This window comes from Notamacropus eugenii, chromosome 2, assembly GCF_028372415.1.
Source record: "Notamacropus eugenii isolate mMacEug1 chromosome 2, mMacEug1.pri_v2, whole genome shotgun sequence".
Taxonomy (NCBI): domain Eukaryota; kingdom Metazoa; phylum Chordata; class Mammalia; order Diprotodontia; family Macropodidae; genus Notamacropus; species Notamacropus eugenii.
In genome coordinates this window covers 414,019,070-414,035,917 of record NC_092873.1, presented here as the reverse complement: position 1 = coordinate 414,035,917, position 16,848 = coordinate 414,019,070, and the positions used below count along the sequence as shown (strand labels likewise).

Below are 16,848 nucleotides of genomic sequence, written 5' to 3'. Positions count from 1 at the left end.
ACCTAACTAAAAAGAGGTATTGAGATCTACCCCCCATCTCTTTCTTTTCACCTTTATTAATATAGTATGAAATTTTAAACTTTAAGAATATATCCACCTTGAACTGTGGAGATTCTATCCTGATTAATGAAATTATTGATTTGCTCTGTGGTCTTTTCATATCTTCTATCTGGGCTAATGAGATGTATGATATATACTCACCTTTTCGTTTTGAAGTCTTGTTTGCTCCCTAGTATTTGATTTATATGAAGAGGTTGGATCATTCCACACATATTTATTGAGCATTTTCTGTCCCCCACTATCTGAGGAGGGATATTAGGAGAAACCATGATGATTTAAAGAACAGAAGATATCAGTAAAAATTTATTTTAAAAAAAGATAACATATTCTCTCTGCTTTGAAGGGCATATAATAAATTTGACAGGATTCATGCTTTTAAGAAACTTTTAGTCTAGTTAAGATGTAAAGGTAACGATAAAAGGCACCAACAATTTAAAAAAGTGGTCTAGACTACAAGTCCTCTAGAAATGAAGAGGAAGCAATGACCTCTAACAACCTTAGTGGTCATAATGATGATGATGATGATGACAGCGCGCAGGAGGCAGCATTTGAACATTCCCAGGTTTGGGATGGGGGATGGTGGCTCAGAGGCAATGAAATAGCATGGTCAAAGGGAAATGGAAATTTGAATGGGAGTGTGAGGAAAAAAATGGAAATTTGAAAGGTATTTTTAGGACATAGCAAATAATTTTGGCTTTATGGAAGCCTCATTTTGTAGGGCGAAGGGAGATAAGGTTATAAACACAGGTTCTGTTTAGATTGTGAAGTCCTTGAATGCCAGTTAATGAAGGAATTTGAATTTCATGTAGGCAGTGGAAGTATTGAAATTTTGAGAAGAGGGGTTAACATGATAGAAATGTGATTTAGTATTACTGTGATTCATTGTGAATATGTCATGAGAAATTTCTTTCAAGTTTGTTCATCATTTCCAACATTGATATTTCAGTTGGTTGCTACATTGCCTGAGGATATTCGACCTGGTCCTGATTTTCATGGAATGCCGTGGGAGCCTGTAATTATTACAGTCTTACTGGGAATTGCTTCATTTGCCATTTTCTTCTGGAGAACTTTCCTTTCAGTGAGTATATTGAATTTGTTTTTAGGTAAAATTTGCATAAGACATTAGTATTTTAATATATTAGTACTCTGCTAACAGCAAGATGTACTTCTTCTTTAACCTCTTTTTCCATTTTGTTGGTGTATGAACACAAACTATTTGAAACACAAGCTATCCCTTTAAAGTGATGTTTAATTTTGTTGTAATAGCCTTTAGGGAATGATGTTAGTGGAAAAGATAACTGTATGCCAGTGAGAAAATGTCAAAAAATACCATTCACAATGACTATTTCAAATGAAATACTTCATATCTATCTAAATATGATATAAATCCTGGTGGTAATTAAAATCAGTGGTACTTTCTGGGTGAAAGTTAAGCATCTTTCAGTTAGGACTTGACAAATGATGTGTATTGCTGGGGATAAATTCCCAACTTTTAGGTTCTTGTCCTTTTGCAGTAACTCTTATGTAATTTCCAGATATAAAGTGATCTACTCAGCTACAGAAAACGCTGAAAATTTAATTTGAAATAAAAATTTTGTGACAGTCTTGGAAATGAGACTGTATCACTTCACCAACAAACATTTATTAAGTACAGTACTTGCTGTGTTGCAGGCACTGTGCCAGGCACTGGGGATATAGAGACAAACGGAATCAAACAGTCTCACCTTTTAAGAAACTTAACCATCTACAAGGGGAGACATGTAGATATACAAATTTATATAAAATAAATACAAAAGGTTCTTCTCGGTAGGGGCGGGAGGCCCAGTACTGGCAGGCTTCACACTGAAAGGCGGCGTATGAATTGGATCTCAAATAAATGAATATTAAGGTGGAAATGAAGAAGACATTCCAGTCAGCTAGGCTTTAAGATGGGAGATGGAGTGCTGTATGTGAGGAACAGCAAAGAGGAAAGCTCTGCTGGACCATAGTTAAAGTGCTAGTTTGGATGACAGAGACTGATTTATCAGTTATTCCTTATTTACTCTTGCTTGCTGAACTTTTTCAGGCAGTTCAGAAAAGCTTTTTGTTCATGTAGGTATGTCTGTTTTGAAATTGATATTTTTACATCCATACAGTATATTTTGCCTGTAATGTTTGTAAGTGGGATCCTCTTTCCCACATATAATGGAACAGCACTGTAGAAATTCATGTAGTCCTAATTCCCATAGACCTGGGATTTCATTGACATATAGCCTCCAGTGAGGCATCTCCTTGGACCAGAAGTCCCTATCATTTTGTGTTGGGCCCTTCTGGCAGTCTTTTGAAGCCTGTGGGCGCCTTCTCAGATCATATATTTTTAAATGCACAAGTAAAATACAGAATTGCCAAGGAGATCAATGGTATTGAAATGCAACTAATCAAAATATTTTCAAAAGAAAAAGAAAATCCAAGTTCATGGACTCCGGGTTAAGAGCCCTTCCCACTAGATCAGTGCAGATTATCAGTCATTTTGTAATTTACAGAGTGGTCTGGGACACTAGCGGAGTGGTACCTGAATTAGTTCCACAGACAGATTGTGTTTGCATGAGGGGTTTAAACTCAAGCTTTCTGGTTCTGAGACTTGCTTGCCACTTGATATTGTGCCGTCTGTATTTAATATCTCCCACTTCTGATTCTCAAGGAATGAACTAGTCTACATAAATGAATTTCTCAAATTGGAGAAGTTATCCCTTTAAGTGCCAGGACAGGTTTTAAAAATTTCAACAGTTTTGGGTACAAATCTCTGAATGAAAATCTAAGCAGGGGAAGATCTGTCTTGGCATCCCTAATTGGAACTATGAAAGCATTTTTCTCATTGAAATAGTGTTATAAATGGTGGATAGTTTCTGCAGCACTATTAATATGATTAGGAGAGGCAGTTTTTGTAGTTTTAAATAGAATTCTTGCCTTGGCATCAAAAAGACTTAGGTACAAGACCTGCCTTTGACACATATTGCATTACTGTGTGACCCTGAGTATCTTTACTTCTTAGCACCTCAGGCAACTTTCTTAAGAGTATAAGGTGCAGGACAGGTGTTGCTCTTAGTTGTGAGAAGGAATTTCATAATTAGGAGTTCTCTATAACAGTGAAATTACAGGTCCAGTTAAAAAAATGAGGGTTTCTTGTAGGTTAAATAAACTTTTATGAGATGATTTGGTAACAGTTCTTGGCTATAGGAAGTACCTAATGTTTGTTGAATTGAATTTCAGTGGGAAAACAAATTTGGAATATAACCCCTTCATTCAATAAGATCTTTCCTATGTTGTTTTCAGGTGTTGCAGAGATATACATTTAGTACTGTTAGCCTCTATTACTAAATGTCTCCAGAATGGAGAGTATTTTTTTTTTATTTTTGTTTTTACTTTTCATTGTTTTTTACGTCTTATACCTCATTATTTGCTCTTATTCCTTGTCTGTCTCAGGATGACAGTGTCTAGCAGTCATTTCTCTTTTCTTCATTTTCATTTTGCTTATTCTGATTTGAATTAGGATGAAAAATGAATTAGTCAAATTTGTTAGAAACATGTGTAAAGTATGCCTTGAATTGAAAATGTGTAGGCCTTTCCTTTAAGTAAAATTTGTGATTTGGGGTACTGAAGCCTCCTTTCTTTTTCTCATTTATCCTTCATTTAAGGTTGGTCATTTGCTATGTTGGGTTTTGGGATAAGTGATCTTTAGATGAAGTGAAGCAGTAACTGTATTTGCCATAAAAATAATTGCCACTTTCCAGAATATGGAAGATATGTTGTAGAAGCTCAGAAGTAGGACCTCAGAGGACATTTAGTCCAACTCATTACTTAACAAGAATTCTTTCTACAAAATATATTGACAAGTGCTTACCTAACTTTTGTTGGACCCATTACATTTCTAGGTAGCCTTGGATATCTCTGTTAGGAAGTTCTGTTACCTCAAGTTTAAACTTGCCTGTCTGCAAATCATTTGTACATATTTAATAGTTATGTAAGCAGACCTTTATCTTATCTCTGAAATAGGGACGTTAACCTAGAGCTAGAGGCTTTTAATTGAGAAATTGTCTAAATATATTTATGTAGTTTCACTTAATATACTATGTTAGCAGTATCAGTCAGTCTAAAATAGCAATTATATATATTTTGTTACGGTGTTTTATCAGGTGCCATAAAATTTCTTTAAAAATCTTGACATTCTTTTCTTTGTCTATTCTAGGTAAAGAGCAGAGTTTATCAAGGTAAGATTTTTAGTTTATGTGTTACATATTCACTCAGATGTAATATTTAGTAGAGTTTATATCTGTTATATGTAGATGCTATGATTTGTAACAGATGCATTGACTTCTAAAAGGAAAAAAAACTTGTTTCACTGTAAATGGTTGTGCTTTAAATTCTACTTAGGGAAATTCAGATACTGATCCCCACATGATCTAGTTGATGCTGGTTATGCATTAACAGTATGAAGATTATTTGATCAGGACAAAGAGGGAAAGGTGTTAAAAGAAATTCTTGTTTATGATTCATAATACGATGAATAGCTTGTATATTCAAAAACACTTTTTAACATATGTTCAGATACACAGTTTTTCCAGTAGTGGTGACATTAGGCCTATCTTAACCAAGCTTATGAGTTATTTTGCATATGAATAACTATAAAGTAATACATTATTTTTAAATGATACTTTTGTTTTTACATCATGTTTATTTCCAGAGATATCCCTCTCCACCTCCCCTAGCCAACAAAAGCTATTTTATAACAAAGATTTTTTTTAAAGTAGTTTAGTAGGAACAGACACATCAACTTTGTTTGATAGCATGTGCAGTGTTCCATACCCATAATCTCCCCTCTGCAGTTTTGAGGCCAACCTTGATAAATCAGTCACTAAGCATTTATTAAGTATGTATTGTGTGCCCAGGTACTTTGGTAAGCCCTGGGTTGGTAAGAAAAGAGGCAAAAAACAATCCCTGTCCATTAGATTTCTTACAGGGCGTAAAGTATAAGAAGATTGGAAAGATAAAAGGGGTGGAAAGGCAGAGGGCCCTAGGTTTTGAATCCAGACGAGATTTTGTATTTGATCTTGGAGGTGGTGGGGAATTTGTGTGTATTTGTGTGTCTTCCTGTAGCCCCTCCAATTTTGACTATTTTCATCTTTTTTTCTCTGTGATACTTTGCTAGGTGTGTAAAGTGAAACTTCAGTATTATTTTGATTTGTTGTATTCTCATATTTGGAGAAGTCTTTTTTCATATGGTTACAGTTCTTCTGAGAATCATTTGTGTCCTTTGACACTTTATCCATTGGGGAATGACTCTTGGGCTTATATGTTTGTTAATTCATTACATATTTTGGATATCAGACTGTTAGCAGAGATTTTTGATACAAAGATTTTTGTTTATTCAGAATCTTTTCAATTTCATGTAGTATGATAGCTGTCCCTTGTTATTTTAAGAATTCTCCCCCAGCCATAGTCATAAAAGATACCTACATCTTTTTTCCTTAGTTTTTAAAAATGATGTAGCCTTTTATATTTAAGTTGAATATCCATTTAGAACTTGTTATATAGTAGTTTAAAGTACTGACATAAGCCCAATTTTTGATTAAGTGCTTTTCAATTTTCTTAGTAGTTCTTATCTAATTGGGAGTTCTTTCCTAAATAGTTTATGTTTTCACATTTATCGAACACCTGCTTATTGAGTGTTTGTCTAATCTGTTGGATGAAACTAACAAAATTATATTTTTAATAGGATTAATTGTAAACTTCTGCACTTAAGCTAAAAAAAATTAACTCGGCAGTTATAACATGGGGGAGATGTGGCCAAAAAGCAGTTAGAGTGGAAAAAGATCTTAGTGTATTACAGTGGATTTGTAAGTTCAGTATTGAATTTTCATTGTGCTGTGACAGCCAAAAAACCCAATATGATTTTAACCTACATTAATAAAAATACAGTGTACAGAACAATGGTAATATCATTTCCATTGGTCTGATCACATATGGAGCACTGGGTGTAGTTGTGGGTGTCACATCTGTGAAAGGGGCATTTTCTGGGTTAGCACATGACCAGAATGATAAAGGAATTCAAAATCTCAAGGATCAGTTGAAGAATTTTGTCTAGAAAAAGGAGATTTGGTGATCTGATAGCAGCCTTGAAATTGTTGTAGGATTGACACATGACATAAAGATTAGATTTGTTGTACATTGCCCCAGATATCATCAGAGCTAGCACGTAAGGGTTAAAGTCAAAGAGAGAAAGATTTTAGCTTATCAATATTAAAAACTAATAGCAATTAGAATGAACCAAAAATAAACTAAGACCTCTCATAAGTTAATGAGTATCCCAGTCACTTAAGATCTTCAGCTGGTAGTTAAATAATCAAGATTAGTGATTTGGGTAGACCTTAAATTAGATGAAGCCTGAGATTATTTCCAGCTCTTAAGCTTTTAGTGATCGTGCTTATATTCTTTTTACAACTAAGTCATAATTAGTGTGCATTAATCCTGTGACATATTTGAATGTATTTGAATTCACAATATCACCAAAATTTGGTTATTGGTTCCAGCTAATGGAAATATGCAGTGTGAATTAAAATAATGCCACTTGATTGGGGGATTTATTATGTGTACTAATCAAGACCTCTCTGTCTATATTGACATTGTAAAAGCTATATGACACAGTAATATTACATGGAACTATATAGCTTCATCTAGTGGCTTTTGTATAGTGCTGATTTGTGTTTTTGTGGTTTAGAGCAGTATTTTATTATTCAATGGGAAAAATCCCTTAGGAAATAAGGGTTTATTATTTATTATTAGATGATTCTTTAGTCAATCTAAAAAGTGTTTATTGAGTAATTACTGTGTGCTTAGCAGAAGGGTGTAGAAGTATAGGTAGTATTAAACCATTTTCTTTTTTGTTTTCTGTACATAGGATTTATTTGGGTAAATATTAATCAAATAAATTGATTTTTCTCTACTTTTAAATTGTTTTTAAGCTGTTTTAGAGCACCTTCTGAGAATTACTATCATTCCCCAAAAGTTGTTAAGGAAGATAATAGAAGGGAAATTCCTAAATTCTCTTAACTTTCTTCATACTTAGAGGATATTCTATGGGGTACTTTATTAAATGCATTTAGAATATAGTACTTTGGGAACCCCTAGATTTTCCAATGATATATTTTAAGCATCAGGTTTCAAAATCTGAGTTCTGTAGGTAGCATTTAAAAGCCAAATACAAATTGCTAATTACCTGAGAAACCAGAATTGAATAGAAATTTTACAAGGTTATTTTAAAAGCAAGATTGAGAATGATATGGGGAGGCACCACGTATTCTGTGTTAGAATGCATAGTTCTTATGAAGATGGATTCATATAACCAAATACTGTTGTTTGAGCTAAAGAAGACCTAGTGTGATTTTTTTTTTTTTTTTAAGAAAAGTAGCTAAATTAAAATAATTTTGTAATGCTGGGTTTTGGGGTGGGAGGATCATAAACATAGCCTAAAACTTTCATTTTTATTAAAGGAAAAAACAACTAATTCTCAGGCTGTTCTTTTAAAATTCAATTAAGTAAGCATCATGTATCTACTAACATAGTAGATGCTGTGAAGGATTCAGAGGAAGTATAAGAAGAAAATATTCCCTTTCCTGAAGGAATTTAGAATCTCACTAGTAAGAAGAACATACAAATAAAAGTTACAGAACAGTACCCATGATCTCACTGATAGGAACATGCCTTCTAAAGTTAGAGATCTCACTCTGTGTGATAGACACACACTGTCCATCCCATACGTTCATTGCAGGATGTCTGTCTAATGTGTTGTATCCTTCCTCCTTTTCTCTTGATGTTGTAAGAATGCCAGTGGACCATATGGCTTTTCCTCATTCTGGCTTTGTGACCATCACCTTTTTCTTTTGTACATTTCTTGTCTCTTGGTCTCATTAATATTCATTTTTAATCCTTCAGAGACTTCTATTCCATGACTTGCAGCCATATGGCAACACTGGTAGAACATTGGTGTTAAAGAACAATATATAACAAAATATAACTTAAGTGCTAAAATGCATGATCTAGACTAGAAGTGTCAAACATACACACTACTGAGTGTGGTCCACACCAAAATGAAATGTACTACTTCTCTAATTGTAATGTGTTGCTGTAGGAATTAAAAAAAAGAAACATATAAATATGTGGTTTTCTGAGTCATTATGTGGCCTGCAGGCATCCTCACATAGAGTTTGGTAGCCTCCATTTGTATTGAATTTTGATACCTATATCTGTATCACAAATCCTATAGGGATTTAGAGGAAGTATGCTGCATAGAACTCTAGAGTTAGATGAGACCCTAGAATAGTGCCTGGTAAGTAGTAGAAGCCTTATAAATGCCTGTTTACTGACATCTTGTCTCATACTTTGTCATAGGTTCATAGTATTTAGAGCTGGAAGGGACCTTGAAAATGATCTAATCCCATACCCTTAAGTTTACAGATGATGAAACTTGAGGCATAGGGAGGGGTGCAAGGTAGCAAGTCGCAGAATTGGCATTTATGGATGGATGGAGAAGTAGGGTTTAGAGAAATTAAATGACTTGTCCAAGTTTACATGGGAAAATTAGTTGCATTGCAGGAACTGAAACCTCCCCTACCCCAAATCTCCCGATTCTAAGCTCTAGGCTTTTTCCGCTACTAGGTACTGCTTACATATTAGGGAAAGGGACCTTGGCTTTGATGTGATAGACAGGAAAGAGTAGCATGATGACAGTAGTGTAATACAAGGATTAATGACTTTAGCATAGTTGCTTTTAAACTTTTCTGTGTCACGGACCCCTTTGGCAGTCTGGTAAAGCCTAAGGATCCTTTCTCAAAATCATTTTTAATTGCATAAGATAAAATATAGAGGATTACAGAGGAAACTAAAGAGGTAGTGAAAATAAGGATGTAATTCATTTCCTATCCTCTGAAATCTATAGATCTTCTGGGGAATGCGGGTGTCTATGGACTCCAGGTTAAGAACCCCTGCTTCTGCTGCAGTGGGCAGAATGGATTGGAGTGGTGAGAAACTCAAAATAGTGAAACCTAGTAGGAGGCTGTTGCAATAATGTAGGTGATGGGTGCTTTGTACTAGAATTATATAGCCTTAGGAAGGAAAAATCAATAGAAATTGGTGAATGATTACAATTTGGGACTCAAGAAAAAAAGAAATAAAGAAGAATAACTCCCAAGTTTTTTGCTAGTAGAAAAGACTAAGTTGAGAGAAGAACCAGCTTTTTTATGTGTGGTTTCATATGCTTGATAAATCTGAAATGGGAAATATATAGTAGATAGGAATGCTGAGTTAGAACTCAGGTGAGAAGGCAGGACTTGGGATTTCCAGAGGTGGTAGTTGAAATAGGAATGAATATTTTTAGAGTTTTCAGAGAACTGCATTTAAAAAAAACAACATACACAGGGCAAATTTTTTGACTCAGGGTTGTAGTTTGGGGAATATAGTTGAATTAATTGATTCTTGTTCTTTAAATTATTTGGTATATAATGACAAAACTGCTTTTCCTCAATTTGTGTTGTGAATTCATTCTACTAGTCCCTTGTTCCTCTAACATAATGTCCACAGCAGGAAAGGACAGTTAGCAGATTCATTAATTGAGCTACCATATCATTGGTGTTTAGGGCCTGAAAAAGTTTGAGCTTGAGTTCCTGGTATGAAATGTAAGGTTCAAATGTACTTTCGCCACATAAGCACTTTATTGATGGGCTCATCAGGAAAGTTCTTTATTTTTGGAAGAGACATACAAATAATCACAAAATTGATCATTATTTCTGCTCTTGATGTAAGACATGGTATAGTGGAAATAATCCTGGTTTTGAGATCAGAGGACTGATCTCACACCTGGGCTCAAATTCCAACTCTGATACCCCTTCTGTGACCTTACATGACTCTCTGGCCCTCAGTTTCCTTATCTGTAAAATGGGAGGAAGCAGTTAGAGTAGGTGACTGCAAGGTTCCTTTGTGTTCTAAATCTATCTTCCTATAAATTCTCAGGACTTTTAAGGACTTAAAAGATAAGTGCAAAGTGGCAATACGTTATCTAATCTTAGAGCTCAGATATAACAATGCCAGTTGACATGGATTTTCTGCTAACAGTGGGATGATTAAAGTTTTATATGACCCTTTTTCCCCTTAGTGACTGAAAAACAGCTTGCTGACAAGATTAAAACTCTCTTACAAGAAAAAACAGAGATTTTAGAAAAGATGTCGGAATATGATCAGAAGGTATGTTGGTCCTGTTTGATTTTATTTTCTTTAATTTCTAATAACTCAGCCCTTTAATTCATACTATCTTAGTACATTATTTTCTACAAATTATATAAATCTGAAGGAAATGCAAATATAATGCCATCTGAGGTTATGTTATGTAAAGCAGCACCCACTTAAATATACATGGGGTCCCAAAAGTCTTAGTGAATTAAAGCTTAAACTGAACTAATAATAAGACTTTTGATTATGTTTTATGGTGTTTTTCCAGTTTGCTCTTTGCTTCTTATGAATCCTTTTTTGTCTGCCTATAGATCAAAAAAACGAAGGAGTCAGTAAAGGAAACCAAGAAACAAAATATTAATCTTTCTGATGAAGCAGCTGACCTTAAGGTAAAACTCCTCTCTATTTTTTAGATTATAGCACAAAAACAAGTAAAATAAGTGATTTTTAAAGTAACCATTGTATGTAGCACGCACTTTATTGATTTGTTTCATTGAATTCATTCATCTTGATTATTTTTAGGAGAAAATCAGAGGGCTTGAAGAAGCAAACCAGAAACTGGGTGACAGGGTGAAAAATCTCCGTTCATTATTGGAAACTGAGAAAGAACAGAACGTAAAGAAACAGGACATGGTAAAAGCATTCCTTTAAGTTGGGGTTCTTTTGTGCCTTGTTTGAGTTGAGACTTTTGCTTGAAGTTGGTGGAAGACAGAGTAGTCTGTACTTTTGAACATTTCATTAGTGCGTTGGTGCTCAAAGGATGGTCTCTGAGATCCTTTTAGGAGGTTCTGTGAGGTCAAGACTGTTTTCAAAATGCTGAAGATGTTTTCATTTCTAACATGGTATATTTAGATGTAACCCATGGTAAAAGTTCTTTTGGGAGGGGTCCTCAGTAACTTTTTAAAGTAACAAAGGGGTCCTGATATCAGAAACGTGCTGATTTTGTGCACATACTGCATGTTTATCATTGTTCCTATTTATTCATAGTAATTTTTATCCTTTTCTATACTTTGCTCAGAGAAAGGTAAAAATAACAGCTACAGTGTCAGTGTTTCTTTTGAAATTTTCACTTGTATAGAAATTGCCCAATAGTTTGGTTCAGTATCACCCTGTGGAGGCTGGAGAAACATTGGTCTGGGGTAGTCAAGTTCTGAGTCCATTATATTTTTCTTTTTAAAAAAAAATTTTTTTCCTCTTATTTTCTGAAATCGCATTGTCCATTTCAGTAAGCATGATTATGTATGACATTATAGATTCTATAGAACATTTATACCTTCTGTTGGGTGTTCCTTGCTTATTGTCCCTCCTCCATCTTCCTTTAATTTCTCCACAGAGGAGTAGATCTTTCAATCTTAAGTTTGTTGGTCGTTTTTACCAGAAGTATAAAAGAATAAAGTTTTGTTAAATGTTACTTCTAAAAGTGTGCTCATTTTGTGAGTCTACTGAAGTAGCTAACATTTAACTTTTTAATTGTTAATATACATTTTTATTTTCTGTTTACTTTTTCATACAGATATTGGAAACTCAGAAATCAATAGAAAAACTACAAGAAGTTATTACCATGCATTCTGTTGAACTTTCAGAGGTAAAATTATCTTAGCTTTTCCTACAGTGCCAAGTGTGGTTGGTGAAAGACGAAAGGATGAAGGAAACAAAGGTTTACACCTCCAGGCGTATCAGTATTTTATGCAAGTATGCCAGTTGTCCAACAAATTGAGACCATTAGCCTTCCTCAGCTTTGGCACAAATATAGGGGGAGAAAGATTTTTATGCATGAATAACAGTTAATCAAATGAGACCAATTAATTAAAAGAAAATAATTAACCAGGGTACAGAATTAGGTAATCTGATTTCTAATTGGAGAAAAGATTAGGGACTTTACCAGTTGGGAGGAGAAAAGTGAACAGGTGTAATTCTCTGAAATCAAAAAATGTGTTCCACTCCCCCCAAGTGTCTGTATTCAGTCAAAGGAACATGGAAACAATAATTGGTTAATCTATAAGGGCCAGTTTTTCATATAAGACATAATGGGTTGCTTGAGATGTATAATTGTTAGAAAATTTCTTGCATCTATCTTTAGATCTGACTGGGTTTCTGTTCAGCATAACCTAGTTCCTTCCTTAAAGGTCTCTAAGCAGCAGGTAGGGATGGTCCAGCTTCCCAGCAATACAGGGCATCTTTCAAACAATCCAATAAAGTTTTCTCCAAGTTCCCATAATTTATTGAAGCTTTCTCGCAAGAGAAGTTGGACTAGACCTATAATTGAGTAGAAAGGAACCTGAGCCACGAGATGGAGTCAGTGTGGTTCACTCAATCTCACTACTACTTGGTATCCTAATCCCCTCAATTCTCTCGATACCCCTTAAAATATAAATAGTTCATGATATAAATCTGCATGTTCCTGCATTTAAAAACTCAAAAATCCAATGTAGATACAAAGTACCGGAGAGAATACAGTTTGAATGGTAATCTTTTGCCTTAGGTGCAGATAGCCCTTAATGAAGCTAAGTTGAGTGAAGAGAAAGTGAAGTCTGAACTGCATCATGTGCAAGAAGAAAATGCACGACTCAAGAAGAGAAAGGAGCAGGTATAATGAGTTTTTCTTCTTTAAGTGCCATAACGAATTAGGTTTGTGCTTTTCTTATCTAACTTCCCTCAATTGCTCTTGTATTTTGTGTGTATTAACCCATAAGTAATTCACATTTATGTAGTTCTTAGTTTACTGAGTGATTTCTCCACAGCAACCCTTTGAGACATGTAGTAAGAAATAGTTGGAGCTTGTGTTATTAATGATGCAGAGCTTAAATATTTATTATTCAACAACATAATAAATAAATACGTGCATTAACATAAATAAGCCAGTGGGTCCAGATTTTACATCTCTTTCCAAGTTCATGAGACTGTTAAAAGAGTAACTCCAGCATTAGAGTTAAAAAAAAGTCTAATCTTATTTTAGCTCAACAGAGGACTTCTTTTCTCTAGTTTCTTTAACCAGTCATTATATGATAGCAACTCAAGACTCTTCATGAACTCAGTTGCCATCCTCTGAAACCCTTTCCATTTCATTAACGTCTGACTTATCTCTGTCACCCATAACGGAGCAAAATACTCCAAGGGAGTTCTGAAGATGGCAGAGTACATACAGTGGAATCTTCACTGTTCCTGGAAGCATCTTCCTTCAAGTAGCATTAGTGTTCAAGATCTCATTAGTTTTTTTGGCTGACATATCATACTGCTGACTCATAATTGAACTTGCAGGCCACCAAAATCCCTAATCTTTTTCAGAACTGCTATCTAATCATGCCACCTTTCTCATGTAATTGTGAAGTCAATTTTTTTTAATGTAGGTATAAGACTTTTACAATTATGCTTATTGCATTTCTTCTTAAATTCATTATAATTTTCTAGTCTGTCAAGATCTTTTTTGGATCCCAACTACTAACCTTTTCAGCTTCAGCTTATCCAAAAATTTGATGAGTATGCGATGAATTCCTTTAACCCAAGGCATTTATAAAAACAGTGAACAGCCCGCAGCCAAGAGCAGATTCTTGATATACTCTAGTGACTAGAGATCTCTTGCCCTAATAACATTGAAGTATTCAAAGAGCACTAGCACTTCTGGAGTGATGGCTTGCCTGAGCCCTTCCCAGGGCTGTTCATCCACCTTTGGTATCCACCTGGTACTCAACTCTCATTTATAGCTCCAGGAAACTGTAGTGTGTACAGCAGCCACACTCTGGTAAAACCATCTCAGCTGATAGGCTAAATCAGGTTGAGGGTAACCAACAGACCTCAAACCTGTTGGTGAGTTAGGGGGATATCTGCCCCAAGCATATAAAGACTTCCCTGATGTATTGTACAGATGAGAACAATTTGATTCAATGGCCATGCTGATGCAGGAGTGTGGAGCATTTAGAGCTTGGTCAGACATTGAAGATACCAAGGTCATCCATTGAATTCCGGGATATCACTAGTCTTCTTGACTTTTGTCTTGCCACTGGACTTAAATGACTGTGAAAGGAGTGAGTGAGGCTGACAACTTTGTGCAGCTCTACCTTACTTAAATCCTGTTCCTGCACAAGTCTAGACATCACCCTGTAGTGTCATTGGTCCTCTTTGAAAACAAAGGATGGAGCAACAGAACCTTTAATCCTGTTCTTTGAATGGAGCTGTCAGTTCTGAATCATTTATTTGTCTTCTCTAATCAGTATTTCTCCATCTTCCCCTCTTTCATGGTATTATCTTTATCAAAAGGTTTGATAAAATCTAGGTAAGCTGTTCACAGTATCTTCATCTCCTAGTTGGCTAATTTTGTTAAAAAAGAAAATAAGATTACTCTACCTCTTACATTCTGTGTATCTCCTGAAGAGACTAAAAGAATTAATCAGGTAGTAGTGTATTTTGTGTTAAGTATCAAAGATACATATGATGTATTTTGTGATCCTCCTTGGAAAGTTATTCCTACGTGGACATGATAGAGAGTGAATCAGGAGAGCTAGACTTGCCATAAGTTATTACTGGGAGACACAGTGAAGTGTGCACTATTATCTGTGCAAAGGGTCCATTCTGTGAATTACCAGTTTTAAGAACTGTTGTTGTTTGTGAACAAAATGTGTTCTGAAGTTTACATTTTAATCAGATTACCTCGTTTGTCGCCTATTCCTTGGACAATGTAATTAAACCTTTAATTTCATGCTTTGAGTTGATTCCATTGAGGCTTATACAGGAAGACTTTTCTGAAGGGAAGCAATTTCCTTCCTTCATTTTTTATAGTAATGAAATCAGCCTTAGGTTTAGGTGATAGACCAGGAAAGAAACATTTTGTTCTCCCCTTCCCTCATGCCTCCAAAGTGAACTTCACATTTACCTTAAGAGTGTCAAGTTCAATGTATCAACTATCTGATGGTGGGGGTGGGGTGAGGGAGAGTAGCAGAGAGGGAAAGAGAGGGAGGGAGTATTTTATAGTGGAAAGGGCATTTAAATTTGAGTCGAGACCCCAGTTAAAATCTCTGCTGTGACATATATTTGTGTGACTCTGGACAAGTTTTAGTCTTTGCAATCTTTAATATTGTCATCTATAAGTTGGGCATACCTTCACAGGGTTATATTGAAAAAAGCATTTTCAAACATTTAGTGTTATGTAGATGTTGTTTATTAGAACATTGTCATTCTTTAGAATCATTGTCCAGATTTCCTTGTGGGGTATTTATGAAAACCTCCACTAAAGTCTTACTCCATTGTCTCATTTTGATGTGACCTTTATCCCTGGATTCTTAAGGCTGTCAGCATATTATGCTTCATAGCAAATTCTACCAAGTTAGAACAACTTCGGGCATGGGCACAGTGATGGATGCCGTGTTTCATCCAAGGATTAACCTACCTAATTTCATCTGCTCATTGTAAGGTTGCCTATAGGTTTCAGTCACAGCAACTTTTTCAAAAACAGTCTTACTGATTAAAAAATGATTGTAGTTTGTGTCAGTAGATGGAATAAAATAAAAATAAAGTTATTGATTGTTGAAGTATTTATGATAATCCCAATTGAAAACAAGCTCAAATTAAAAAGTACTTTTGCTAGACTTGTTGCCATATGGGAATCAAATTCCCTGCTAAAGGAACAAGATAATGAGTTCCTTTTAGCTTTGTTAATTCTTGGAAATTATTATCATTCCCATTGAAGGTAATCTGGTATGTGGAGACTGGAAACTCCAAAGTTGTCTAGACTTAAGAAAGACAGCTGATTATGTTATCAAGAGCAGTCTGCTATAGATGCTTTATCTTCTTTCATTGATGCCTCCAAATACCTGAAGGATTTATAGTTTTGTGTTTCCTTTTGTCTTGTTGGTCCTATTTTATTTCACCAAAGAGTAGGCTCTTAGAAGAAATGTAATTCTCACTTGAATTTCAGGAAGATAGTACTCCAAACTGTGTATTTAATTTTGATTTGTATTCATTGGATGTCAATAAACAGGGATCATGTCCCTTGAAAGAAAGAGCTTTAGTTGGCTCTTTAATATTAATAGTATATAGATTATGATTTGTAGTAATAGAGTCATTTTTTCCCTAGCTGCTGCAGGAAGCAGAAGGTTGGAGTGAGCGACATACTGAACTCACCGAGCAAATCAAATTATATCAGAAGACTCAGAAAGATACTGAAGAAGCCCTTGCTTACAAAGAGAATGAAATTGAAGTGAGTTCCTGCTAAGGAACTTGTCTTTTTTATGTTCTACTTATGCATTGGGGTGACATTTGGAGCTTTTCTCTGATGTCTTTTTTTTTTTATTAGGTTTTGACTAATTGTATTATGCAGCTGAAACAGCTTGATCTTGATTCTGAATCTGAGGGCAAAAATAATGAAGAAGGAAATGGATGGGATGACTTAGCCAATGGAGAACTGTCAGATAAAATCACCTCAGGTAGCTCATGGACTTATTTGCCTATCCATTTTGATTTTCTGATAGTAAGTTAGAACATTTAGAACTTTCTCTGGGAGGTATGTCCTTAGATTTGTTGGCTAGGAATTGGTTCAAA

At 35.0% G+C, this 16,848-nt stretch overlaps 1 protein-coding gene across 6 annotated transcripts in view; it reads left to right on the top strand.

The window, feature by feature from the left end:
- MIA3 (MIA SH3 domain ER export factor 3) overlaps window positions 1-16,848 on the top strand; it is a 66,915-nt gene that overhangs the window by 33,407 nt on the left and 16,660 nt on the right. For all 6 annotated transcript variants that reach the window (XM_072647763.1, XM_072647761.1, XM_072647766.1 and 3 more), the window contains 9 exons: window positions 1,007-1,138; window positions 4,286-4,307; window positions 10,244-10,332; window positions 10,629-10,706; window positions 10,840-10,950; window positions 11,831-11,902; window positions 12,800-12,904; window positions 16,385-16,507; window positions 16,604-16,733. In XM_072647763.1, the coding sequence (XP_072503864.1) occupies window positions 1,007-1,138; window positions 4,286-4,307; window positions 10,244-10,332; window positions 10,629-10,706; window positions 10,840-10,950; window positions 11,831-11,902; window positions 12,800-12,904; window positions 16,385-16,507; window positions 16,604-16,733 (862 nt within the window). The remainder of the gene's footprint in view (window positions 1-1,006; window positions 1,139-4,285; window positions 4,308-10,243; window positions 10,333-10,628; window positions 10,707-10,839; window positions 10,951-11,830; window positions 11,903-12,799; window positions 12,905-16,384; window positions 16,508-16,603; window positions 16,734-16,848) is intronic.